The following is a 27,641-nucleotide window of genomic DNA, read 5'->3' as shown; positions in this document are numbered from 1 at the left end:
GAGACCTCATGGAAAATTCTTATGAATTCGAGTGCCCATGACATCTAAATCCTCTATTTTTCATATTCCCGGCCCATGATGTCAAAATCCTGAAAACCGAATGAGTCCGGAATGTGTGAATATTCTAACATAAATTGTCATCAACTGTCAAGGACAATCAAGAAGACATATGTGAATATTTAAACATAAAGTACAATTGTAATTTAACAGATGTGAACCGACTTGGCCTATTTAGTCACTCACCCAATAGATTCACTCATACTTATCGTAAACTCTCTTGATTCTCGTTTTGCTCGTCAATCCACACACCTAACTTCTGCATTTGGCTACCACTCTCCCTCACTATACTACTCCTATACAACACTTTTCTCTTCCTGTTCTAGCTTAGGTCGTTTGTTGGGGTGACTCAACTCGCACGTTCTACTAGCTCCATCACTCGCAATTCCTTGAAATCAAGGTGACAAGTCTTACTCCCACTCCATGTTAAACCTCTTTTGGCAAAATTAAGAGGTCTAGTCGTTGTTGTTCGCTCCGTCACTAATGACGTAAGTCTTGTCTGCGCCTTCAAGATCGCCACCATGAAGGTGGTCTCTAAGGAGCTCATGCCATCATCAAAGAAAATTCCAAGTTCAGGGTATGCACGAACATACACACTTTTTGGGTGGATTTGTGGATGTGTGTAGTCCTCCTCACCCAGCCTATTGATAATCAAAATTCCCTCAAGCCCTAGAATATCATATTTCATAAGTCTGAGGTTCTCACAAAATTTTGAAATATTTCAAAAGTGGAATATTTAAATGGTGAAGTATATTTTGATTTGTGTATGGGTAAACTTTTTTACGTACTATAAAACGCTTGTGACTACAAAGTTGTTTCCATCATTTGCATGTAATGCAGAATTGGAATTTGCATCAAGCATATATTAGTTTCAAGTAGAATCATCTCGATTCATTCTTTTCACATGATGTTCCATCCAAAAACCTAGATTAATGACTACTTACGACTATTCATGTGAAACTTTTTTCATATACGATTCAGAAAACGTATGTGAAGTATCAGAATCTTCTAAACTACACAAAATTGTCTTATTAAATATGGTTTCTATATTTTTGGTTCATAAGTGACATTTAACTAAAAACCATCAATTTGTAAAAACTATAAACATATTTGATTAGTTTAAGGTCGTGCAAAAGGAAAAAAATGCATTTCTGCTTCATTTATTTTATTTATAGACATTCATTTTTTATTTTATTTTCCGTACATTCACCACCACGAGTTCACACACTGACCCTCGTCGTGTATTACGCTGTCACGGTTAAACACGAGGTCAAAGGCTGCTCCCGCGAGGTCAAAAGTTGCTCCTCATCGCGTGTTGCGCGGCTTAATCACACAGTTTTCTTGCGAGGCCGCCGCCAATCTCCCCACTGCATGTTCAGCATAGCGGACGACATCAACCTCACCGGACAGTGTGCGTATTGCCTTTTCTTTTCTTTGTCTCATTTTCGTTATAATTTCTTTTAATCCAAATCATCAGTTAAGGAGTCGATATTTTCCCCGCGTGAACAGGAGTAACCTGAATTTTACAGATATTCTTTTTTTAAATAACTTATTTAATTCCTGTAATATTTATTGTATGTATCTCTGATATAGATTGTATTGACGTACACGCAATGAATAATTATGTGCTAATCTGTGCAGGGACGGACGCTGATAGAGCCACAAAATTGAACTGAGATGGGCCGAACTATTAACCTACCGCGGGTTAACGTAAACAAATAAATTAATATTTTTCTATATTTGCAAAAATATATTTAAATGATAAAATTATGCATTGCACGAGTTATTTAAGTTCCTGTACATGAGTTTATTAAATAATTGTGTCTCTTCTTTCTTACTGGTAAATATTAATTATCTAAGAATATAGGTTAAATCAAGTGTAATCTAAAGCTTGTGATATAAATATCTAGGATATAGAATCTATTATAATTACTTTGATTTGCAAGCAGACACCAACAACTTTTATATTTATAAGAGTAAATATATAGTTTAATTTTTGTTTTCAAAGAAATCAGCATATATACCGGACAAATTAAAAATATAGTAGATATTTGGCATGATAAACAAGAATATATATTCTCCATACTTCTAGAGATATACTATCTCATCGGCAAAAACAACATGAAACATGATCGATCAAGATTGGAAGTCCCTACAACTTAACAAAAGAAAAAAATACACACCTGAAAAAAATACACCACCTAAACTTAAAACTTTTATCCCAGACTACTAGTTCTTATTGTTTGAGCTTTTTTAATATATGCTTGGTGGCCCTTCATTTCAAGTTTAAAACTGCTCATACTATACCTAGTTTGTACCCTCGATTTAGAGTAAAATGCATCAAACGTCCTAATTCTTTCGTAAAGATCTCAAGTTAGTATTAATTCTTTGAAACTGCACGTTTTAGTCACAATTGTTTCACAAGTGTTTCAGCATAGGTCCTAATGTGGCTCGGGCGCATGTCTGTTGCCGACGTGGGTACTTGGGCCCACATGTCTGCTGACAAGGTGGACTCTTTTGCAAAATAAAACGCGTCCTTCTCTTCCCTCCCCCCGTGACCCCTCACCTCTTTCTCTGCTACTCCACTAGTCCTCCTCCTCCCCCGAAGTTCTCTATCCCGAGTTCCTCCTTTCTCCCCTGCCCATCTTGGCTATCCTCCGGGCCCTCAACCCCTTCCTCTGACACCGCATCGACGCTGCAGAGCCCCCGCGCCTGCTGGATGCCGAACTCGGGTGAGGCCATGGGCGAGCACGCCGAGGCCGTAGAGGTTGGCGGCGCGCCGCCTGATGATGGCTGCCGTGTCGAGCATCATTTTGGACCAGAGCATCTTGACGGCGCCGGAGGCGGTGGTGGACGAACAGGTTGATCTCCTGACCACAACGAGCTCATGGCGTAGGAGGAGGTAGTAGTTCCTAGTGCGGTGTCTTACATGGTGGACTCCACGGGGGGTATTGCAAGGTCGATGAGGTTGTGATCCATGGCGGATAGTGCATCGGCGAAGGCCCTGCACAACATGCTGTCATAGCCGGGCAGTGTCGTATTGGCCGTAACTCAATGTCGGCCCCTGGTGCGCCCTGGAACGCCACGCGCAACCCCGTCCTGTCCTGGCCGCCGCTGTCCTCGCTCACCGATAGGTGGATCCGGTCGCGGCCGTGGACGTGCATCTTGCCGTGGATGGCGGCGCCGTTAATGCTTGTGCTTGTCGTCGTCGCCGTTGATGTGCCGTGGCTTGCTCTTGGACGTCGTGTGGCTACTCGAGGCGGGGCCAAAGGACGGTGGAGATCCTGAGGAGGAAAGCATGGCACGGTGGGTGTTCCTGGGGAGGTAGAGGGAGGAGGTGTAGGCCATAGATTTTTTGGAAGGTCGACGACGGTAGGGGGAAAAATGGGGAACTTGGGAGAGAGAGCTTCGGGGGAGAAGCCGAGAAAGAGGAGTGGGATCATGGGGGAGGGAAGAAAATGAGGCAGTTTTTCTTTTTGCAAATGAGAGTCCACCTTGTCACGTGACATGTGAGTCCAAGTAGCCACGTTGGCAGCAAAAATGCGCCCGAACCATATTAGGACCTGTGCTGAACCACTTGTGTAACAATTGTGACTAAAACATGCAGTTTGAAAGAATTAGTACTAACTTGGAACCTTCACGAAAGAATTAAGACCTATGATGCATTTTACTCCTCGATTTATAGTGTGGACCATTCATTACCGTAGATACAACGATCAGTATTAACTACTGCCTCGGTCTCAAAATAAGTGACTTTTGATTGGATTTTTAATTGATAACCACATTTGCCACGTGGTCAAAATAAGTGACTTGGATTTATATAGATTTTTGTACAAATCCACGTCACTTATTTTCTGACGAAGGAAGTACTAATATTGAATAATGAAGTAGTTAACAGTGAAGATACAAACAAATCTATCGTCGTACTTTCTGAACAAGGAAAAAACAAGGAGACAGATGACCTGATAGAGGCTAATGGCAACGTGAGCCATACATGTTTGTTTGTTCGAATTGAACGAGCAACTTATAAAGTGACACCAGAGTGGTTGGCGGAAGGACGACCTTCTAGACTGGGATTAATCACGTTCAAATATTTATTTTGTCGTTGTGGACAAGATAATCTTCAAACATGAATGTTACGTTGTCACGGGTAGTAAAAAATTGGAGGCATCATCCAAGTCAAGATTTAGGGAGTGAGTGTATCTCAACTGGTTGGGAGAGTGGATGTACAAATCTAATACCTGAGTTCAAATCCTCACGGAGACGAATTTAGATTCCTATTTATTCTTGAGGGCCAGGCTGTGTTGATACTCATGCAATTTATCCTGGGGACCAAGCTTGGTGTTTAACCAAGATTAAAAATCCTGATACTCATGCTTAATGGCTGTGTGCATCCCTGGTTGGTGCTTGGTGTTTAACCAAGATTAAAAATCCTGATACTCATGCTTAATGGCTGTGTGCATCCCTGGTTGGTGCAGAGGCCGGGGAAGTGAAATTCTCCACTAAATTTAAATATGAATGGGGCGGCTGCTTTATGTTGTGCAATTTGGTTATGCATAAATGATATTTTTTAATAGAAAAAAATTAATCTCTTCATTGCAGGTCTTGTTTTCTTGCACTCATTGGCTTCTTACTTGGTCTATCCTCCTCGAGTTGGTGGATCGTCGACTAGTTTTGATGGCGTGCATCAAGTTGGAGCAATTGGTCAGGGACTTTTTTACCAACAGTGGGTGACGGTTTAGTCTGCGGATTGAGTATGCTTAGAGTTGTTCATTCTCTTTCTATATAATAATTAATTTTTATCTTGTAGTTTTTTGGATGTGTGCGTTTCGATGCAGGTGGTGTGATACTCTCTGTGTATCGACCACTTTTCGAAAAAGTCAAGATTTATGGCCAGATTACTGGCTTCGAACTTTCGAAGTATATATTCACGGCCCACAAAATTGTAGGGACCCAAAAACACCTATGCAGTGTTGCATGCCAGGATCCAGCAATGCGCGCGTTCACGTGCAACGGTACGTACGCCCGGTACAAGACTCGGACAGGTAGGCACAACGGAGCTACTACTAGCCAGTATAACCACACATCCACGCGTATGATTCTTCGCAAAACGCAGACACACGTGCATGCAAACTCCGGGTAAGCGCAACAATCGGTAAAAGCATGGAGGCCGGGAGCTGGTGGGTGCAGCGTGAGCGTGTCGCACAGGAGATGGTATATGAACTGAACAGTAAGCGGACTCCGGGTACTGTTGCCGCTTTCCCAAATGGGCGCAACAGTGCGCACGTTGTCGCTTCCCCCACCCACCGCGCACGCACACGAGGCCACGAGTGTACGAGCGTTAGAACGGGCGGACCCCTCTATGACCTGCAGGTCCACAAGTGCGTATGGACGGTCTAGTCGTGCACGAGACTTGCTGGTACGTGCACATTCGGAGCGGACGGAGGAAAGCAGCACACGGGGACGCCCGTCAATCCGTCGTGTCTTGTGTAAAAGGTCGATGTCATGGCTTCCTTGTTTTAGCCCGAGGGAACTGGGCACTGCCCTTTTCCGCGAGCTGACATGTTTTCTCTTGCGAAATACTCATGCAGTTTCTCATTTGGATTTAGAATTCTGAAATTCATTTTGAATATAGAAACCAACTTGTTTGGTTGGCAAGAAATTGATCAACATGAATTCAATCTTAAATTTCATGAAATAACATTACAACTAACACCAATTTCTCTCTAAAAAGCATTATTTCTCTGGATTTGTCTTTCACTCTACAAATCCATGTGACAAACAAACATAATTTTTGAACCCGAAATACAAATTTAATCAAATGAAATCCAATCAAAAATTGGATTTCGTTTCATTTCATTTCTACCAAATAAAATTAAAGGGTGGATGCCAAATTTTTCTCTCTCGTGATATGTCTACCAGACCGATCAAAACGAGCATCATGAAGCTGGAAGCTTCGCAAGTTCGCATGCAAGGAATTTGTTTTGTCATGACTAAAATGCTGGCAAAACGTAGTACGGCTACTACGGTCCTCACTTTCTGCCCTTTACACTGGCTGTTCGTTGCTCGAACTAATTCCAGAAAAATGCAAATGTTTTTCTTGATCTAACCAAACTCCATGTAACCACTAGGAAAATCGGAGAACTCCTGGTTTGGTCTCCATCATGATACTACTTTGGTGTTTTATATGATGGTATTTTTTCCTACAATATCGATCAAAATTGATTTATTGTTTTTGACTTGAGAAATTCCCAAAATGTACAAACATTTAGAAGCAAAATGAGCATGAATACCAAACCAGTTGCGGCGATCCATCATCTGCTCACTTTCTTTTAATTTAAACAGAAACTTATCGCTTTCTTAAATGTGTTTCACGTTACCTATGTGAGAAGGGAGTGTCTATTTTTCAGTCGCCTAAGAAATAGTTATTTCTCAACCAATAATCGTAGCCATCCAATCAAGATTTTCTTATCCATCGGTCCTACATTAATCTTACACGAATCTCAATGATTGTATTAAAAGGTTGTTATCATAGACTAAGAAATAGTTATTTCTCAGTCGCCTAAGAAATAGCAAAACCGATGTGAGAAAGATTAAACATATTAAATTCCGTTGATTCTGCTCACTTGATTAAATTTCGCCTTTGGCTGTTTTCACTTCGGGTTTTTTTTTTGCTTCCATGGCGCCACATCTTCTCACATGTTGCTGACCTAGTTAGCATTCAAAAGTTGGATAATTTAGAAAAACTTGAGATGTAAGAAATTAGAAAAAGGTTGAAAATTGATTAAAAAGGTTAAAAATATAGCAAACCAGGAAAATAGAATCTGCGACCAGCCCTTTATACTAAAAGGGAGGAATCTTAGATCTTCTATTTTCTTACTTGTATATGCTCCATATCTAAGAAACAGAGTAAGATGGCACTCCCTCTTTTTTTTGTATGAATGTTAATATTATTCAAAACCCTGACATTTTAATGTAATAGGTTATTCTTTTATTTCAGCAACTCTAATGTTAAGCTGGCCAATGCATGTTCTACTAAGTTTTGACCGGCTAACACATGAAAATTAAAATTAATGCTTCCTTTGTCTTTTATTATATTTTTATTTTTATTCGTTACAATTAACAAAAAGAAAGGATGCCAACACGGGTTTTTCACAAAGATGAACAATAAATAGTCCATGAGAAATATAATCAAATATTATTTCGCTGAAACCGTGACACAAATCTACAGTGACGACTGTAGCCTGGATCTCTCGAAAGACCCAGCGATAGCTGGCTTCCCATGTATTAGCAGGTAGAAGTAATTACAAAAGCTGCCCTAGGCAGAAAGAGAAAAAAGAGAGAAATCAAAAAGAGGAGCTAGAGAAGGAGGGAAGAACTCAAGGGGGTTCCCAGAGGAGCTTGCGCAGGGCCGTGGCACCGGCAAAGGCCCATTCCTGCGCCTCGTCTTTGATGAAGCTAGCAAGCTGGGGCCGGGCAAGCGCTTTGTCGTGGAAGACCCGGGAGTTTCGTTCGCGCCAAATGGAATGGCAAACAAGGAGGAACAGGGAGCTCATGCCTTTGACTGTAGCCTGGATTATCCATGCACCTAGTTTCCATAATTTTAAAGAAAGTTGGAGATAGTACTCCCTCCGTCAGTGACTCAAATTTGTCTAAATATGAACGTATTTATATAATTTAAAGCGTCTAGATACATGTATGTAATAGCAAGTCATTTAATATGGGACGGAGCGAAAGTAGTTTAGAAAGAGAAATGGACGCTACCCCTGCGAAGAATGAAAAGGCACAGGACGTCGTAAGTTCTGTACCATACGGGAAAGACCAACACAAAGAAAAAGAAAAAAAAAGCTTTTTCGTGTTGTTGCTTTGTTTCCTTTTCCAAGTTACCACTCGTGCTATGTAAAGCGTGGAGGCTGCTGGCTGCATGCGTGGGCATATTTCAGTCGTGGGTCGTGCGCACGTACGCATGCATGTGTTCAGCTGCCACGCCGGCCGACAGACACGGTCCCGGACGCACGGACACCTGTCGAAAAGGCGAGACAGGAAACGTACCACCACGCACTGCCATTGCTGGAAAATCGTACCGTGCCGCGCGCACCCGTGCACCTGTCCTGAGTTGTATTGTAGGCATTCCATTCCAGTTCTCTCGCTTTTGCGGAAAAGTCCACAAGCAGCAGCAGCGAGCAGTCCACCAGGGGTCGGCGGCGGGGCCATTGCATGCATAATGGAGTCCATCGACTTCCCATGCCCATGCTTTAAGGGTGTTTGCAAAGGCTCCTGCTGGCTAAAAAGTCTTGTTAGAGACGAGCAGGGGAGTAATGATCCTGGAATTCTGAACTCTGATGGGTGGTCTGGATTTGGTGCGACCGACTGAGGTTGGACCACACACACGCACAGGCGCACAGCATGCAGCAGGGCTTCCGATCCGGTGCAGCAAGCTTGGACCACAAACGTTCTTCCTCGGACGGCATGCAGTCGTGCGTACAGACATTTGTAGGACGACAGCATGGAGAGAGCAGACCATTCAGGACCACACTGGCTGGCCTTTCTAGCGTAGATCATTTGGAACTGGAGCAAAGACGAGTGGTAAATTAAGCAGTCTACTAATCATTCAGACAGTGTCGTGGAATAGTACAGTAGTAGCTCATGCAACAAATAGTAGCTCATGCAACAAAGACACAGAACAAAACAACGCAAGTACGGTACAGCAAAGCGGCAAAATAAAAACTAAAAATAGAAACGCATTGTATAACAACTACCAATCATCCACGTCTCGTTCCAGGACTCGAGGGATTCCGGAACTTGTGTGGTCGTCCTTTCTTTCTTGGTTACTCGCTAAAGCAGGGCAATAGCATACTGCTAAACAGACGCATCTTGAAGTCCCGAGAAGCCTCGAGAAGTGGTTGCTTACAATAATGGCGATTGGATTGCTATGCCATGCATTCGGGGTGCTTTAGAATGTTTACCTAGTGGAAGGAAACCGTTAGCCCTGATCTCAGGCACACGACAAATTAATGTACTTGCCTTTGCCTCAAGAGGTGCTTGATCCTCAACTTTTTACAAGCTGCTAGTACAGTTTCGTTAAAAATGTCATACTCCCTCCGTCCACGAAGATGTCTCAACTTTGACTAAATTTAAATGTATTTATACACTAAGTCATATCTAGATACATCTAAATTTTGACAAACCTGAAACATTTTTTGTTGGACGAAGTGAGTATTAGTTTTCATTAAAATAAGATTTTGACCACAAATTACTATGTCAATGTGTATTTATATGACATGAAATTAGTACCGCTAGATTCGTTATGAAAAATACTTCATGATATTTGTGTTTTCATGTCATATAAATTACATTTTAACATAGTAATTTGTGGTTAAAGATTTGTCTCGACGAAAGATAATATGACATTTTTTAAAGATCTACGTACTTTTACGTTGAATGAAAGGACAATAAAAACGGTGGCCTTCCAAGCTCGAGTACCAACCAACAAGGCAACAATCCACCGGCGATACTTATATCATCACCAAAATGTACACCTCATCGGATATGCAATACTATAATCGTTTGGTCAAATGATTAGTGGGCTAAGATTCGGGAGATGAAAACGACGGCCAAGTGGAATCATGACATCGAGATTATATATAATATGGAATTATATATTGTTTGGGTGCACATGCTCTGTCTTCGGCAGATCGAGTACTTCATTTGTTTATAGTTCCATAAAGCATGATGAGTGGTGTGGTTTTGTCCCACAGGTACAATCATTAGTGTCCTAGTGAGCTTTAAGACAAAAGAGAAAACCTTGCCTAAAGTAGAAAGGGAGATAATTAAGTACACACAGGGGATGGACTGGCTTGGGCCCTGGGGATGACCGATGACATCCGCAAAAGAGAGTCAAAAGCAGACGTTTTAAAAACAGTTTCCTTGCTGTTCCGTCTCTTTATTACATCACTCCTACGCACGGCTCAACCAGCCACCAAAGTCACAAATTCATAGTACCCGAAGCACAAGTAATCAGAGATTACATACAAAATACCAAAGTGCCAAACCCGGCCGGCTCCAAGTACGGAGTACAGTCTCTAATCTCATGTCGTCCCTTTATGGTGTCCGGATTGTCGGTTTTTTCGGCCATACGGGACGCCGACTAAATTTTGTTTTCAAGGCCTAGCCGTTTTCGGGCTGCCGCTCCAAACGGCTCTCTATACCAAATTTACAAATATTGCAAATTGAAACAAACACATTATTTAATAAATTTTAAATCACAGTTCAAACAAATTCAAACAAATTAGAAGAAAACTAGACGTTTTCTCGGAGCCTTCACAAATGGTCGACCAGATCATCTTGAAGTTGTTAATGAATACCAGCGTTTCAAATTTTCTGGCGCCTGACGAGAAAAGCAGCAAAGGCGGCCAGCACATGGTGATCAACATTGGCTAGAGGACCCATCCGTTCATACGGTTCAGTGTCATACACCAGACATTTCCACTCGCTGTCAATGATCATGTTGTGCATGATCATACAAGCAGTTCTGATCTCCCACATCTGATCTTTAGACCAAGTGAGAATAGGGTACCGGACGATGGCAAACCCAGCCTGCAATACACCAAATGCCTGCTCGACATCCTTCCTACATGCTCCCTATTGCGTCGCAAACCAAGATCTTGCTCCTCCTGCGGATGCGTTTGAAATTGTCTTCACAAATGTCAACCATTTTGGATAGATGCTATCTACCAGGTATTATTCCTCATTGTACACATGGCCATTGATTTCATAGTTCATCGGAGGATCTCATAGTTATTAGTGCCTTCAACAAGCTTGATAAATACATTCGAGGTTTGCAACACATTGATGTCATTGTGCGATCCTGACATACCGAAGAAGGCATGCCAAATTCACATATCCTGATCGGCCGCTGCCTCAAGCACCACACTACATGATCCTTTGTGTCCTGGTGCAAATGGACAGTTTTTTCATGACCAATGTATATAGTCGATGCTACCAAGCATACCTGAGAATCCTTTTGTTCAAAATAGAGTGACTCCCCCTTCTCTACATTGAAGCTCCAACATTGTACAAATCTCAAGATTTACAGCACAAAAATATAAAAACAAATTAGAGCAGATCATCCACCCTCCAGCCTGTTACCACTGCGCTACCTAGACTCATACAATTGTTTGGGCCTTAAATCGCGGAGAGTCCCTCTCTCATTTTCTGTTTTGTTCAAATCAACAAATTATCCAAATAAGAGTCATACCATCAACACATTTGTATATGCGAAGTCGACGACCAGGAGTTAATTTACTCTGAACGATCTGAATCTGGTGCGAGAGCGACTGCGAGAAAGTTGATGAGGCTGGACCACAAACGTCTATAATTCCTCGGACGCAAACGCGCGCAGCAAAAGCACATTGAGATCTCCAGATATTTATGGGAAGCAGAATGCAGAAATCAGGACCACTGGCTGTCTGGCTTGTAGATTAGCAGACTGTGTGAACGAACACAATTAACACTTGACCGTCTGATGACCCTTGTTTTCACAAGAATTGTTTTAAGCTTGAACCAGTGTTGAGTCTGCTATAAAATCAAGGGAGAACTGATGTACTGATGACTAACTAGTACCATTCTGATCAGATGACGCCTGTCACGTTGCCTCACACTTCTTGTTTGTAACACTTCCCTGAATCTTCATGCTTAACTTAACTGCGTGATGTTCACAGAACATGAAGCGATGGACCACATAAATAGTCAAGCGGAGCAGAATCGACTGTTGACACAAAGCATTCCAAATGTACAATTTCAGTGGTCAAAATAACGTACCTAGTCCAGAGGGGAATAATATCTGTCAGCGACTTAACAAACGAATGCCTCCTCTGTCAAACTTCACAAAATTGGGGGCACTTGGATGGTCACAGACCTAGCATTTTCCATCTACCTAAGACATACTACTTGAGCATCCATGAAACACACAAGAGGCCCACACAAGTTGCGATGCTACTATACAAAAGATGCCCAGATGTCGAGCCATGGTTGCCGGGATCACGGATCGACCCTCCGTCCCCTGATCCCGGGGATCGAGTAAACGCAGGATCACTCTGACGAGGTGCTTCCAGCCTGATGGGTAATCTCCAAAAGAAGCCCAAAGTGGTCACTGGGTAGGACAGGTAGTTCCAGCTCGCGAACCACCCCGCGGACTTTCTTCACCTTCAAGTATGAGATACCAGGTATAGCCTCCTTCCCAATCATCGCGATGCTGTCGACCTTGAAATCTGCCAACTTGCACACGAACCGATCCAGCCTCTTCTGCAGTTTGCTGTTGCCTGATAGCATAGCGTTAGCTTTTGTATCGTACGTCCAGCCATCTTCACCTGGCTTCAGCTCAGCCCAAGCATCAACCCAGCCTTCTGGCAGAGGAAAGGGTCCATCTCCTTTGTCATCCCAGTTCATATCCCCGCAAAATATTACATTGCGGTGGACCCCCAAGATTTTGAGAGATTCTTTTGCCTGAGCTACTCGTTCATTGCTGTACATCTGATCCCACCGAGGAGGCCCCGGGCATGGGCTCTCTAGGTGGCTTGTAGCCAACACCATGGTCACACCACCATCGTTGACATCTGCTATGCACAGCTCCCTTCCCATTATTGAGTTAGAAAATGGGATGCAGTCAAAAGAAGCCACAGGCAATTTGCTCATCTGCATTTGTTTGCAACCAAATCACATTAGCCAAAAATGAGGAACTACATAAAACAGAATACACTTCCTTAAACTCAAACGGGACAAAAATCAGTAGCACTACAGGACTCAAATCAAACACCTTGGTTCATCAAGATTTATTTATTTTTGGCTTATGATGGAACATGTTACTGTTAGAAATCCCACAGGAGTGCAAACTCAATCCATGTTTGTGTGTTCGTGTGCACCCACTGATGCACGCCTGAAAAGTACAAACCATGTAGTAGCACCTGGTGATCCATGAAGGTGAGACAAGATGGGGGTGGCAGGATAGCTAACATTTCGTAAAATAATAAGCTATGAGATAGCTCACATTAATGAAACCTTTTCAGGTAGAAAGTAGCTATTGAAATATTGAGATACTAATAAAATCCGTATCAAAACATGAGTTATGCAAAACACAGGGTGCACTTACAACTCTGAGCTCAAATATATGCAAGAGCATTTGGATTGACCATCTGAGATATGCATCAAAATATTTCTGTAAAATTACTTTAGAAACCTTATCATTTTGTTATTTTTCTGATAGCAATATATAAACCGATGGTCAGAGGTACACCATTAGAGATCCTAAAAAAGTAAGAAAACTCTCTAACTTTTAATGGAGCGTTAGAGCTTACAATTTAGTTTTTGCATGTATAGGCCCTGAGAAGCAGATCCGTAAAGACACTTCCCATTTACTTGAACTCGTGGCATATATGAGTTTTGAGAAAAGGATTATACCTGCAGGCAGTAATATGCTCTCTCCATAGCCATCTCACGTGACAATGAGCATTTGTATTCTCGCCACCAGTCAGAATTTTGCAGAAGCAGATATATGTCTGGTGTAACCTCCTGCAGTTTCACATAAGATGACTATTCAGAAGGGAAAAATAATAATGCATAGTTCAAATTGACTAATTCTGCACCTGGAGGCATATAAGATCTGGGCTGTGGTGCTGAATAAGATTTCCAAGAGCATACATCCTTCTCTGCAGTTCCAAATCTTCCCTGAACCACACATTGTATGTCATGATCTTTATGGTCTTCCTATCGGCATGAGTCCCAGAATCTCCTGTGGGAATTGCGACCATGGGCCATGGCAGACCAGACGCACATGAAAAATTAGTCAGTCTGAAAGACCAACTCGATTTCAACTGGCATAATGCAGCAAGCCGCGTTTGTTTTGTCAAACTGTCAACTGTCAAGTGGGTTAGTCAATCATGCGCTATCCTAGCTGGTTCCAATTAAGGGCCAGCTGCTTGAATTGAGTGTATTTTTAGTTGGGGGTTGGTAACTAAGTACCAGCCCCCCACTAAAAATACACTCAATCCGAGCAGGCCTAGGGGGTACAATCCCTGATATCTTTCTGATAATAATAGTATCATTAATGATTTAAATTAGGAAGAAATCAAATTAGAGATAATGCATCACTTAGCTTGGGCCTTTAAGCCAATTCGAGATATTTCCTTACGATGAAATTTGTTTAGATTCAGTTGTTAGGGCCAGCTAAATATATGAGTCTTGGTACATCCATTTTCATCAAGCAAGAAGAATTTCAATCAATCTTCTGACTACTTTCCTTCCAATCTCTATCCTAACTGTCTACACAATCAGCCATGCCGCCCGGCCGCCCTCCTGGCAGAAAAGCATACAAGGATATCGACTATCTGATTACCAAAATGTTTGAGGCATAAAATTAAATATGTACTATTTATAATTAATACGGAGTAGTACGATTCAAATGTTCATTCGCGTATATTTTTAATATTATTACAATTGTATTTTTAATATTAATGCAAAGTTGCCGGGACCGTATACAAATATACAATAGGGAAGCAGAGCCCAAATGGAGAAGCGATTCTTGGCACATTTATCAACGCCAAAACGAAATTTCCAACATTATAAAGGGAAATGGACCTTTCTGGGCGGGCGCCTTATGCCCTTCCTTCGAGCCCACGCCCTCGTCGGCGCACACCTGAATGACGTCTGGGGACGCCGAGCGTCCCCTTTTTCTCGAACACCTGTGGAGCGGGAGGAACGAGGCGCCTGCAACAGCGGCGAGGCCAGCGTCGCAGGAATCGGAGCTCCCAAGGTTTGACAGTGTGCAGAGGGCGCTGTGGCACTGGGACGAGGCACTCGATCCCGACGCTCCCAGTTCCAGCGGAGGGATCCTCACGGGAAAATGCGGAGGGGAAGGAGAGGTCATGGCTGGAGAGATGACCGTGAAGGTTCTTGGGAGGAAAAGGGTTTTGGATGGGAGGAGGCGGCGGAGGAAGAGGCGAGGCGACAGGGAGAGGAGAGTGGCCATCTGGATCTGCAAGACTGTAACAACAGCTTTGCTTGTATTATGGGCCGCCCAGACTCACAGCCTATGAAGCCCATTCACCTGCTCCCCTAGGCTAGATCCTAACGACAGCTTGTCTAAAGAAAAGATATTCTCAAAAAAAAATCTAAAGAAAAGATTCTAAACAGAAAATCTAAAGATAAAAAAATTCTAAAGACAATCACAATGGTGTTCTCTTAACTAACTCTTATTTGAGATTTGAAATTGCTACGCGCACACAATTGATCGTCCGATCTTTGTAAGAGAGTTAATCTGACCGTGCAATCCTTTAACACTGATTTGAACGGTGCGATATGCAGTGTCGGACAAAGGTCGGATGAAAATAATCTTTGTAACAGTTTTGTTTGAGATTTCTGTTATGAATGAAAGAGAAATAAAATAGAAAAGAGAATTAACTCTTCGTGCAGAGTCGGAGTCTTTGCCAAAAGTCGACTAAGAGTCCCTTAAGAATTACTCCCTCCGACCCATATTACTTTGTACTAAATCTGTGACAAGTAATATGGGTCGGGGGAGTAGCAATTTTAGCATTCTACGCAGTCGTATTCATTACTTAGAAGTCATCTAGAATCGATATAAAGACACAAACCCATTGTATGTGTTATTTCTAACTCAGTAGCCACGTAGGGCTCCGTCCCTATGGGCAATTTCGGCCATATCCGGTGGGATAGAAGTTGCCACCGTTTTCTACTAAGCGTGTGCTTTCTCTTTCTCCATCTCTCTCTCAAGTCAGCTCTCGCCTAAGCGTCATGCACCAACACTACATATGCACGGCATGTCCATGTCTCTATTGTGAGCAGCCACTTGAGCTAGAGACCGATAGAGTCATGGATAAACTTTGGGAAATGTGTCAGAACCGAGGGAAATGGATTTGGGTTGTTCGATCTAGCTCTCGCAAAACTCCGACAAGCTAGACTCGTCGTCGACGAGTGCCTCGAGTGTTGGTGATGTAGGTCGATTCATTTAAACTTTTTTTTTTGCGAGTGGTTCATTTAAACATTTTGATGTTGCATTCATTTTTTTGATATGTTTCAAATATGCATGTTAATTCTTGTGTATACGTAGTACTATCTCATGGTGATCCTGCCCTGCCAAAAAAAAGTTATAATGAATCTTATGGTGATTCTGCCCTGCATATTAATTGTTGCAGTTTCTTTAAGGTCATCTTATCTAGTACAACTGTAAAATCTGAATTCACCTAACAACTCACACACACACACTCTGCGCAAGTTAGGCCTACAAATTATACCTAACAGGCACGCTCTAATAGATTCCCAGTGAAGAGAACACGTCACACTACCACTAAGACGCAGTGAGCGTCGATGCCATCTACTAGAATATTTTGGGGACCTGCCCTGGTGAGAAATGGAGTCGATCCCAGGGATCGAACTCGGCCCAAATAGAAATATTTTTTTTAACTTAAATACACCACATGTAACAAGAGAAGATTAAAATCTTTCTGGTCTCAGCGCTCGAACCCACAACATCTTTTTCATCGAGCGGCTCGTGGGGGCTGGGCGCACCTGGTGCACGAGTTGGTTCGTTGAACTGGATACGTCCGTATCCTGCGCAACCAGCCAATCTGTGCACCAAGTGTGCCCAGCGCTTCCGAGCCGTTGGATGGACGAGAGAGGGACATGATTCGTTTAGAAGAAGTGCTACTAGACATTTGCAACACAAACCATGGATTGTTGATGAATCTAGGTTGAGATCCAGCCATCTTCTTCCTCAGCCTCTCCCGTGTCTCGTGTGATGGACCAGACGAGTGAAATCAAGGATCCCCCGGCTCTCTCCCTCAACCACTCTCTCTCCTGCCTGGCTCCGCCGCCCGCCATCAACCTCTCTCTCTTCACCGCCCGGATCTGCTCTCTCTCCCTCGATCTCTCTGTCCATCGTCAATGGACAGAGCTGGCGGCAGTGACGGAAGTAGAAAAAAAATAACCAGATGCACAACTTTAACAAGGACACAAATCAAAATCCTTGAGCCTGGTGTCCTGATGCTGCTGCGTCATAAAAAAATAGGTGTAATTAGCTCTAATTTCCTTTTTAGACCCTGGTGCATGTGCACCAGGCAGCCACCACCTGGCTCCGTCCCTGGCTGGCGGTGAATTCGGTGTGCGCTCCGGTGACAGGGATCCGGTAGCGCGGGGCGGGAACGGGTTCTCTACCCGTTCTGGACGAGAACGCGGATCCGAATCCCCACCCGGAGTTCCACGGCGTTGACGATCCCGTTGTCGAAGATCCCGGCGAGGTGGTTGCGCGTCGCGTTGAGTTGTGAGCTGGCACAACGCCCCTGGCTCCATCCCATCTTCCCCGAGCCCGGCAGACCACTGTCGTCCCTCTTTCGAATTCAGTATCGGCGAGGATGTGAAGCCCGGGTCCCGAGTCCGGCAGGCCACCGTCGGCCTCATCTTCCCGGAGTCCAGCTGGAGGCTCCCGGACGGGGCGATTCCTCAACCACGTGTCGTGGAGGTGGTTGGAGGAGGGTGGGGCGGAGTTGAGGGCCGCCTCCGGAGTTCGGAATTCAACCACCGCGGCCTCTTGACAAGAATTCTGCGGACTTGGCAACGCCCGCCGCCCGGTCACCAGAGAATCCATCACGTTCGACGAGAGGCTGGAGAGGAGGAGTCGCCGCGTTGTTGTAACAGATGGACAGAGAGGTTGAGGGGCAGAGGCGAGAGGGAGAGGGAGAGGTTGAGGGAAGGAGATGACTGGATCTCGCCCGAGATTCAGCAATAATGCAAGGGTCGTTTCGTTAATGTTCCAACGTCAACGTATGCCTCCGCATCTTTTTCATCGAGCGGCTCGTGGGGGCTGGGCGCACCTGGTGCACGAGTGGATACGTTCTCCTCTCTATTATCTCTTGCCCTTGCTGACCACCAGAGCACTAGCTCGGTCTCTATGTAGAGCGGTTTGTTTTGCGGCAATTGCTCGCTCTCTATGTAGATGGCCAACGGGCCGGGCTTCTCCGCGAAACCCGAAAATCCGACGGGCTTGGCCCGGCTGTGCCCGGCCCGACACCGATTTAATCGGCCGGCCCGGCCCGAGGCCCCGGCTCGAGGCCCCGGCTGTGTTTTTTCATGGGCTTCCTTTTCAGTCCCACCAGGCTTTACCGTGCCGGACCGGCCCGATCGATGGCCATCTATAGCTGTATGACGCTCAGTCGCTCACCACCTACACAAACTGGCAAACTGGCATTCTCAAAAAAACAAAAAAACTACACAAACTGGCGCCCGGTTCGTCATCGTCGCCGACTTCTGTTTCCTCGTTCCTCCCAGGCCCAGCGTCTGAAACCCCAAAACCCTAAACCCATGGCGCCGCTGGCCCCCTCCGCCGGCGCTCGCCTCCTCCGCCGCCTCCTCACCACAGCCGCTGAGGTAGCGCCGGAGGCGGCACCCCCGGTCACGAAGAACGCGAGGAAGGCGGCGCACCCCATCGGGAAGAAGGTCCCGTCAGATACAGCGCAACCCGTCCCGAAGGTAGCGTCGGAGGCGGCGCACCCCGTCGCGGTTGATGCGAATAAGGCGGTGACGAAGGACTCGCGTCCTCTGTACCGGCGGCTGTCGGCGCTGGGGAACGCGGGGGAGGGGAGCGTGTCGCGGGTGCTGAACAAGTGGGTGCGGGAGGGAAGGGAGGCGCGCTCCGTGGACCTCGAGAGGTATGTCAAGGAGCTCCGCAAGTACAAGCGCCATGCCCAGGCCCTCGAGGTATGATACAACCCCCCCTCGTCCGAACACGCTCGTTCGCGTTCTCTGCTTGTTAATGTTGTTTAGGCCGGTATTGATGGAGGAAAGATGATTTTGCAACAATATTAGTTTAGAATGGAGATGGTGTGATTTGTAGCACTGGACTGATGTTGCCTTCTCCAGCTTATCTATGTCGTCCAAGTAGTTATGCTAGCTGGGGAAATGAGTGATTATAAGCTGCCTTATCGTATGCCTTGATGGTTTTATTTTGTTTCTGTCTTCCAAATTTCAAGTATCATATCAATTCCCTTGCTTTCAGTAAATCATGACAGTCTTAAACTGCCTAGATTGGCTTGATTTAGCCTGCTTTTTTTTTAGTTTCTTTAGCTTTCAATTTGATTGTGTTTCTTGCTTGGTTGCTTTGTTTGTGTCGGGGGTCCACTATTAAAAATACACGAAATTATAATTATTGTCATGCTCTTCGATTTATAATTTAACCTTGGAGGTGGAGCTGACGAGGGTGGTGCTGGTGCAGCCACGGAATGCACAGCATGAATGATACATGCATGAGTGTTCTCCCTTAATCATCCTTACCTAAACTTGGTGCGCTGAAGGTGCTGCCAACTGTTGCCAGATGCCATAGAGTTGCTGGATTAAGGCTCGATTTGGTATCCTGGAAATGAAAGGATTTTTTTTCCAGATTCCTCATAGACTGTTTCCGCTGAAATTCATTCCAAATAGACTAACTGTTTTTCTTTTCGATTGTTTCTGGTTGTGTGGACTGTGTGCACACTTAGTATATTTCTTTTGTCTCTGTCTCAACTTTGAACTTCAGGGCTTTCCACCTATGAAGTAATTTGGCTTGTACACTGTCAGAGAAAATACTTTGTTGACACTGATAACCTCTTTTCTTAGTGGCAAAAGAAATATTTTACTGGAATTTGTAAAGATTCCATGCTGCAGAACATCAGACCACAGTAGCACAAAACCAGTCTGCTGGACCTTAGACTGTTGGTTTTGTTTCTGTTTTCTGCTTCATAATCTTGTGTCATGTGTAGAATAATATACTATCAAACACAGCAGGGAGGAGATTTAATATGTTTGATGTTCCATAGTATTTCAATATCTGCAATAGTATGTTATCACAACTGTGTGCTCAGCTGTCCTCAAGGTCAGGCAAAATTAGTTTTTAGTATGGCTGGAGTTGTCAACTCATCTTGTTTCTTACCTTCTGTTTGTAGTTCTGCCATTGGCTTTTAGTTATGGTTATAATACTTATGGCAGAATGTTTCTTGGTTTATGGCAGTTAATGGATTGGATGGTTCATACAAAGGGTATGAACATGTCGTACACCAACCATGCAATACGTTTGGATCTCGTTTACAAAGTGCGTGGCATCGAAGCAGCTGAAAAATATTTTAATGGTCTTCCTGATCCAGCCAAGAACCATCGAACCTATGGGGCACTTCTGAATTGTTATTGCTCATCGAAAAAGGAAGAGAAGGCAACAGATCTCTTCCACAAGATGGATGATCTTGGCATCGCATCCAGTACTCTGCCCTTCAACAATCTGATGTCCCTTTACATGAAGTTAGGCCAGCATAAGAAGGTTGCTGGCCTGTTTGAGGAGATGAAGGCGAAGAATGTTAAACCGGATAACCTTACATGCTGTGTTCTCATGACCAGCTATGCAGCATTGAACAAGATAGATGCTGTTGAAGAAGTTTTAAAAGAAATGGAAGAAAAAAATGCAGCTCTTGGGTGGTCTGCATATAGCACACTCGCTTCCATCTATGTGAGTGCTGGTTTGGTTGAGAAAGCAGAATCTGCTCTGAAGAAACTCGAGGGCCTTGTTCAACCTCGTGATGGCAGACAGCCCTTTGATTTTCTTATGAGCCTATATGCTTCAGTAGGCAATTTGAGTGAGGTCAACAGAGTATGGGATGTCGTTAAGGCCACTTTCCCAAAGGTGACTAACACAAGCTACTTCAGCATGCTTCAAGCTCTGTATAAGCTCAATGACGCTGATCGCATAAAGCAGATTTTTGAGGAATGGGAATCTAATCATGAATGCTATGATGTGAAGCTGACAAATATTATGACCCGAGCTCACCTGAAGAATGGCCTGACCAAAGAAGCCGAGCTATTGTGGGAGAAGGCCAAGGCAAAGGGTGCTGATTTTGACTCTAAAACATGTGAATTGTTTCTCGATCATTACATGGGGACGGAGGATATGAAATCAGCACTGCACTGGGTCGAGAATGTAACAAAACTCCCCAAGAAAGCAGGAAAGCTAGATCAGGAGAAGATCCAGAAGTTCTCCAAGTACTTTGAAGAACAGAAGGATGTGCAAGGTGCCGAGAAGCTATGCAGCTGCTTGAGAACGCTAGGGTGCATTGACGGCAAAGTGTACGAGTCCCTCCTGCGGACATATCTGGCAGCTGGTGAGACGAACCATTCGCTCCGTCAACAGATCAAAGACGATAAGATTGAGATATGCTACGACATCGGGAAGTTACTCAAGAGGATGGTTGACAAGGGACGATGAAGGACATGTTTTTCCCCTAGTTTACATCAGTGATTTCTTCTGATTCCTTCCATGAACAGCAGAACTTAGATGTGATAAGATCGAACTGTTGTCGGCCCGTATTCTTGGTCATGGTTGAGCTGATGTTTCCATCCATCCAGCTTTGCTGTTTTGCTTTCTGAAGAAGCAGAACCTGGCCGCGAGGAGATTTTTACTAGCGCAACGTGTAGTCTTGTCTTGAGGAGGCTTTCCCCTACACTTATATAATTTTTGCTTTTTTTCTGTATGTAATGGCTGTTTCGGACTTCCAGTACTGGTCGTTAGCAAGAATCCTACTACAGTATCGTTTCTCTTTCTATCTCTGCGTGCCATCAGTTTGATGCCCTGACAGCGATGTGTCCATGCTCGTCCGAACTATAGTGTGGATAAGTCTTTGTGAACAGGGAAAACATCGGTGGTAGAGTAGACTAAAGTTGTCATGTAAACATTCATAGGTTCCCGCTTGTCATACGGTGTGGAAATGCTAATTTTCTTGTCATGTTCACTCTACAAAATTATTTATATTAGGCAAAAAAAACAAGTTGTGTGATCTGATTATTTTGTGGTATATGCTGTCAAGTCGTGTGAAATATAGATAAGAAAAAGTTATGCACCTAACCTATTGCAAGTTGACTAGTTAAACTAGTTTATTACAGAATAGGCTTCCAAACTTGATTGGACAAGCTTCAGCCAAACCTTCTCTCCTTGCAAGAAAATTTGACAACAAGATAATACCTCACGAGAAATAGACCACAATTTGTGTGTTTTATAGGGAAGCTAGGTATTTAACATGCCGGTAAAGTTTACTAATCGTAAAATTATATTATTGAAAGGAGGTTAAAGTACAGGCTGTGACTTACGCGGGCGTATATTCAGTCTATTGCGAAATTCATGGAGTGAAAGTATCCTCAAAAGAAGAAAAATACTGAAGTAACTACAACATAAATGAGAATGTTTATCCATGGCCTTCTGGTGGACATTCAGAATCCTAATCTCTTGCAAAAGACAGCAATGTTTCTGCTACTACAGCCTACTACTAGTAGTAGCAAACAAGAGGCCATCTTTATTAGATGCGGTAGCTGATTTTCTTTTGGTTTGTCCACTCGTTGTCGCTGCTACTAGTTCATAGAGTCCACTTTATGCCGGTTCAAAAAGAACGGCTAAGTTTCAACACGAAAGACGTTTCAAAATGTTCAGTCCCATCAGACAAGCAATCAACATGTAGAGAACTCACTGCTGGTCGCAAAGCTTTTCCTCAAAGACATGACTCAATAGAGAAAACTAATCTCATCAAAGCTAACACTAAATATAGAACCGCAGATAAAATGCTAAAACCACAAAGGTCATCTGCGCATGATCAGTGACGATTACACTAAGCCACTAGGCTTATTTTCCTCAACTAGAATAGTCTATTTTACAGAGCAAGTTTAAAATATAAACATCAAGGCCTGGGTTTCAGAATTGTTCCGAAAATAGGGTCACTTGCCCCCTCCGGGGCCTCCGAGTGTGAGCACAACATCATGAAGGTCACTGCTGCTCCTCTCTGGCTCAGACTTGATGACCTTCGCCGGGAACGCGCGCCGCGCATGGTGGCTGCAGTCTGGCAGTACGAAGCCTGTCGCCTGCGGCACCGGCCGGGCATGAACTGGGAAGGCATGAGCCAGCACAGGGCGCTGCTGAGGCGGAACGGCGGCGCCAGTCAGAATCTGATGGTGCATTGTTGGTCTTGGAGCTGTTACTCCAGGCCCCTGAGATGAAAAATGGGATGGCAGGGAACATCAAGAACAATTCAAAGCTGAATAACATGTGCATCATTTGTGGTTAGTTCGACAGATGGATATTCTTACAGGAGCAAACAGAACACCTCTGAAGAGCTGCCCATTCACGACAGCTGTCATGAGGTACCCCGAGTCGAAAGCTCCATCGATTGTCCCATGGACCTCAGCTCCAATCTGCGGATCAAACAACCAAAGACAGTAGGTGTGAGTTAACACAATGATATGGCAGCATAAGCAAGCGTTGTGGAAGAGAGAAGAGGCGTACAAGAGGTGGACCAGATGGCCGGACGTGCTGCTTAGGTTCAGTTGCTAGGAACTGCACTTCATGTCGTTGTTGAGGTGCAATGGTGCGGAGAAACTGATCGGTCTTCAGAGGCCTTATTGACATACCTCCAGTAGTCCTTAGAGTACCGTTGGTATTGAGACGGACAAACGGTTGCAGCGCTGAGATTGAACCGTTGGGGGATGCTGAAAGTTTCTGAGCTCCATTCTGCTCCTGATCGGATTGGGAAGGCGACGAATGTTGGGAAAGAGACAGCGAGTGCTCCTCCTGCTCCAATTCAATCTCATTTGGACGAACATCCCCGGTTTTTCTTCTTTTCACATGGCCATTCTCTAAAGATGTCAACGTTGTACCAGTAAATCCAAGAGTTGGAAATATAAGACCCATCGATAGAAATAGATTTGGAAGGATATCCGCTTACCTCCTATACCACGCAGAAAAGGATTTCTTTGTTCAATTTCTGCTTCTCGAGGTCTATGAACGGGTTCGCCATTGCTCGCGCTTGCATCCTTCTGCTGTAACATATTGCGCATGACATTTGGTTTGATTTTATTTTTCGTGTAAGAATTCAATAATCATGCTGCTTATATGTAATTTAAGCTACTCACGTTTTCTGCCCTCAAGAACTTGCGCCTCTCCTGGCTCCAGTGGTTGCTCAAAATTTTGCTCATTGAGATGTTGTAGCGACCATTTGGATGCCCTGAGCCCAATTGCAGAATGAGGAGCTCATTGAGGGGGCGTTCATCCTCACCACATCTGTGAATTTTCAAGGTCAAACTGTTACTGCATAATGAAGTGAAAATGTGTTGTTTCCCACGAAACTACACTTGGTTGTTGATTTGTTTGTGCAAAGATTACCCTCCATAGATTGCGATATCAGTGTTCATGATGACCGCGGAATGAGAAAACCGTCCCTGAGGCTGCTGCCCGCATATCTCGAGCTGGGTCCAAGACCGACTTGGGACATCAAGAATCCAGGCGTCGCTGTAGTACTGCTTATCACCAACTCCTCCAATCACATAGATCTACACAGACACGCTTTACTTAGCAAGTGGGGTAGCACAAAATTTCCTCACCAAAATAACTAATCTCATTGATTCTGTACAACAACATGATGCTGACCTTGGACCCAATGCCAAGAGCTGCATGACCTGCACGGACACCAGGGGAGGCTCCTTTCACCGGAAACTGCAAATCAATGAAGCGAGCATCAGAAATTCATGAACTCCTGAGAAAAAACTACACAGTAATATATCTGTCTTAACACAGTACTAGTACCCGGCCAGAGCCATGGGGAAACATGGGCATGTTATCAGCATTTCAGCAAACACCGTACGTGCATGTAAAATGACAAGGACATGATGACGACGATGATGTACAGTACTAGGCTTACCCTTGACCACGCCATGGTGTCCATGTCGAGCACGTCCACCTCGCCGTGGTACCGGTCGCCGCAGTCCCCGCCGTACACAAACAGCCTGTTCCCAACAGCAACAGCGCCGTGGCTGTCGCGGGGAGCGGGGCCGTCCCCGCCCTTCACCTCCGGGGAGGTCCACGTCATGGTGGGCACGTCCAGCACGTGCACGTCGCTGAGGTAGTTGCCTTCCCCTTCGCCGCTGCCGCCGAACACCACCAGCCTGTCGCCGCCGCCGGCCACGGTGACGGTGTGGCTCTCCCTGGGGGACGGCGGGGTCCCCTTGCAGGCCGGGCGGCTCCACTCCTTGGTGCGCAGGTCCAGCACGTGCAGGTCGTTCACCTTCTTGGTGCCGTTGGTGCCCCCGAAGACCATCATCCGGTGGCCGATGAGCGCCGCGCCGTGGCTGTCCCGCGTCCCCGGCTTCTGCCCCGTCGTCGCCAGGGAGCTCCACGCCATGGTCTCCAGGTTCAGGGTGACCACGTCGCTGAAATGCAGGCCCCCGCAGCATCCCTGAAAGAATTCTTCGTTAACGCACTGCGGTAAAAACATACGAGTAGTACAAGAATTTCTTGGTAAAGGCATTTTGTGATTGTGGTCTGGGCTGCGAAAATTCAAGGACGGTTCTTTGCGGTCGGTGAGCCAGGTACGGTGTGTGTAGCTAGCGATCTTGCTCGGGTTTATGATTCGGTTTGTGTGACCACAGGCATCTCAAGGAACAAGCAACTGGAGTGGTCCAAAAGGGTGGGGGGAAAGGGAAACAACAGCGAAAAGGCACAGGCCTGTTCTTTCCTTTTCCACTGTTTTTGTTTCTCTCCGAGGGACCACCGACTCGTAAATCTTGTGAAAGAACTCTTGTTCCAACAAATGCATGGCTTCGTTTTCCTTCTTCCATGGGAGATTTTTTTTAGTGCGAAAAAAAATACGAATATTGGTTTTGCAGGTTGCGACTTGCGACGAACTTAGCTGACAGTAATTAATTCCAAAGGAAAAGTCAGTAGATTTCTTTACTTTTCCTCGTGGAGGAATAAAAATATTAACTTGCAGCAAAGGACGGAGGTCTCACGGGCGCACTTTAGGTGAAAGCTGCTAGTGAAACGTTTTGTTACATTACTGCGGTACAGGACAAAACACAACTCCATGAGATTATTAACACCAAAAAGGACACTTCTCCTTACCCAGAAAAAGGTCCCCGAAAATTTGTCAGAACCCCAGAGTCCCTCTTCGTGCTAAACTAATTCTAATCTGACGAAAAGAAGAACGTCGTTCGGATAGCTGAGCAGCTTTTCCATATCCCATGAGGCCATGACCACAACACTTGCAGGCTAGCAGCAACAACAAAAATGAAGAAACTAGCTAAGCAGAAGAGATACCATGATCAAGAACACGAAACGAACGGATAAAGAACTAGCAATGGATGCGAAGGAGGAAGGAACAGAATCGACAACGCTGGATGGAAGACATACCCCGAAGACGTAGATGACTCCTTCGAAGAAGCAAGCGGAGTGCCCCCATCTCTCCGGAGGGTTGAATCCCACCACCTTTGGGTACAACCACATTGCCTTCCTCCTCCTCTCCATCTTCCCCTCGTTCTCTCTGTTTTTCTGCTTCTCTTTGTGAGTGAGACGAAGAAGCAAGGAGGAGACACAAGGAGGATATGGAGGAGAGGAGAAAGAGCAGGAGAGAAAAATCGCAACAAGTATAGAGTCACACCAGACCAGAGGTCCCTGTTGCTGATGAGATTTGCCACAAAGGGGGGGGGGGAGGGGAGAGAGAAGGGCTAGTGAGGCATCACACATCAATCAATCCAGCCATCGCTCGGACAGACAGACGTGGACAGGAAAAGATAGGTGCCTCTCAATTCATGTCCAAGGTTTGCAGCTCACTGTCACCACCACCAGTCCACCGCCACCCACTGTGACAGCCAACGATGGCACAGCACGCTGTCTACTACGAGTACTCTCAAAGGCTGGAGGAGAGAAGCTGAGATGAGCTGAGGTGAGCTCGAGTGACCGTCAAAGTGTTTTATGAGGCCGTGTAGTTGTAGGAGGAGCGAGCCGCATCTACGGAGAGCGTGTGTGTATGTGTGCTTGGGGAAATGTGCGCATGGGAATGTGTGAGGGTGGTGGCAGAGGGAAGAAAGGAGTATCTAATTGAGCGAGCGAGTACTCCTATACAGCATACAGCTAGCTATACTCTCCCCCTCTCTCTCTCACTCACCCCCTGTGCTTGGTTTGGTTGGAGGATGGATTTGTCTAACTGAAAATGATGGGGAGTGGGGGAGTACATTGGGGTGTGTGGATGTGATGGGGAGGCGTGTCACTCATGGGGTTTGGTGGCGCTGCGGATTCTCAAGGTGGATGATAGTGTTGCAAAGGCGCGAGAGGGGGTGGATTCGGTGTTGGTTCACATGTGCCTTGCTTCGAGTGTTTCTCACCCTGTGTCGAGGTTAGCGACAAAAAAAACTAGACCTGATATGAGTAAACAAGAAACGCAATTTTCAACAACAACAAATTGTCTGTAGTTCGATTGTTTCCTCTTGAGCTACAAACAGACGCCAAATTTATTAAGGCAAAATGTCCTTAAACTCATTTACCACAGAACAACGAAACAATACATTGGCTGTCATTAGAGTTGTCCACTGATGTCACTAAGAGCAAGATTAATAGTTTAGCCTGCTGCTGATCGTAAGCTTTTGCTACGTTATCATCAGGGATTTTTTTGAAGAGGAATGTCATCTTTAGGTAACATGTATAATAAGTTGGCTACAAGAATGTGTTACTTTATTATGAGCAGGCACAC

General features: G+C 44.9%; 3 protein-coding genes and 1 non-coding gene across 5 annotated transcripts; 1 reads left to right on the top strand and 3 right to left on the bottom strand.

The window, feature by feature from the left end:
• Positions 1–11,246: 11,246 nt before the first annotated feature.
• Positions 11,247–15,109, bottom strand: LOC100827144 (tyrosyl-DNA phosphodiesterase 2). The gene is made up of 4 exons (XM_003565654.4): positions 14,689–15,109; positions 13,698–13,843; positions 13,513–13,623; positions 11,247–12,750 (listed from the first exon to the last, which is right to left on the bottom strand). The coding sequence occupies exons 1-4, from the start codon at positions 15,077–15,079 to the stop codon at positions 12,148–12,150; spliced, it is 1,251 nt and encodes a 416-aa protein (XP_003565702.1). The 5' UTR covers positions 15,080–15,109; the 3' UTR covers positions 11,247–12,147.
• On the bottom strand, positions 14,013–14,117 carry MIR7728 (microRNA MIR7728). The gene has a single exon (NR_127012.1). It is a non-coding gene; the product is annotated as a microRNA MIR7728 (primary transcript).
• Positions 15,110–18,296: 3,187 nt separating the features above from the next.
• LOC100829795 (pentatricopeptide repeat-containing protein At4g01990, mitochondrial) lies at positions 18,297–21,681 on the top strand. Its single transcript, XM_003567532.3, has 2 exons — positions 18,297–18,819; positions 20,105–21,681. Exons 1-2 carry the CDS (start codon positions 18,424–18,426, stop codon positions 21,344–21,346), a joined length of 1,638 nt encoding a protein of 545 aa, XP_003567580.1. The 5' UTR covers positions 18,297–18,423; the 3' UTR covers positions 21,347–21,681.
• An 897-nt stretch (positions 21,682–22,578) lies between these two features.
• Positions 22,579–27,062, bottom strand: LOC100829487 (acyl-CoA-binding domain-containing protein 4). Of its 2 annotated transcripts, none has more exons than XM_010232517.3 (9): positions 26,306–27,062; positions 24,819–25,352; positions 24,548–24,613; positions 24,284–24,450; positions 24,034–24,181; positions 23,847–23,937; positions 23,408–23,757; positions 23,212–23,316; positions 22,579–23,112 (listed from the first exon to the last, which is right to left on the bottom strand). In XM_010232517.3, the coding sequence occupies exons 1-9, from the start codon at positions 26,636–26,638 to the stop codon at positions 22,843–22,845; spliced, it is 2,064 nt and encodes a 687-aa protein (XP_010230819.2). In that variant the 5' UTR covers positions 26,639–27,062; the 3' UTR covers positions 22,579–22,842. The 2 variants fall into 2 exon arrangements, with proteins under 2 accessions (XP_010230819.2, XP_003567579.2); XM_003567531.4 differs by having other exon boundaries at positions 23,847–23,940; positions 26,306–27,059.
• Positions 27,063–27,641: the final 579 nt, after the last annotated feature.

This window comes from Brachypodium distachyon, chromosome 2 (assembly GCF_000005505.3).
Source record: "Brachypodium distachyon strain Bd21 chromosome 2, Brachypodium_distachyon_v3.0, whole genome shotgun sequence".
Classification (NCBI taxonomy): Eukaryota; Viridiplantae; Streptophyta; class Magnoliopsida; order Poales; family Poaceae; genus Brachypodium; species Brachypodium distachyon.
The sequence above is the reverse complement of the archived record's forward strand: the minus strand, read 5'-3'. Positions and strand labels throughout refer to the sequence as shown.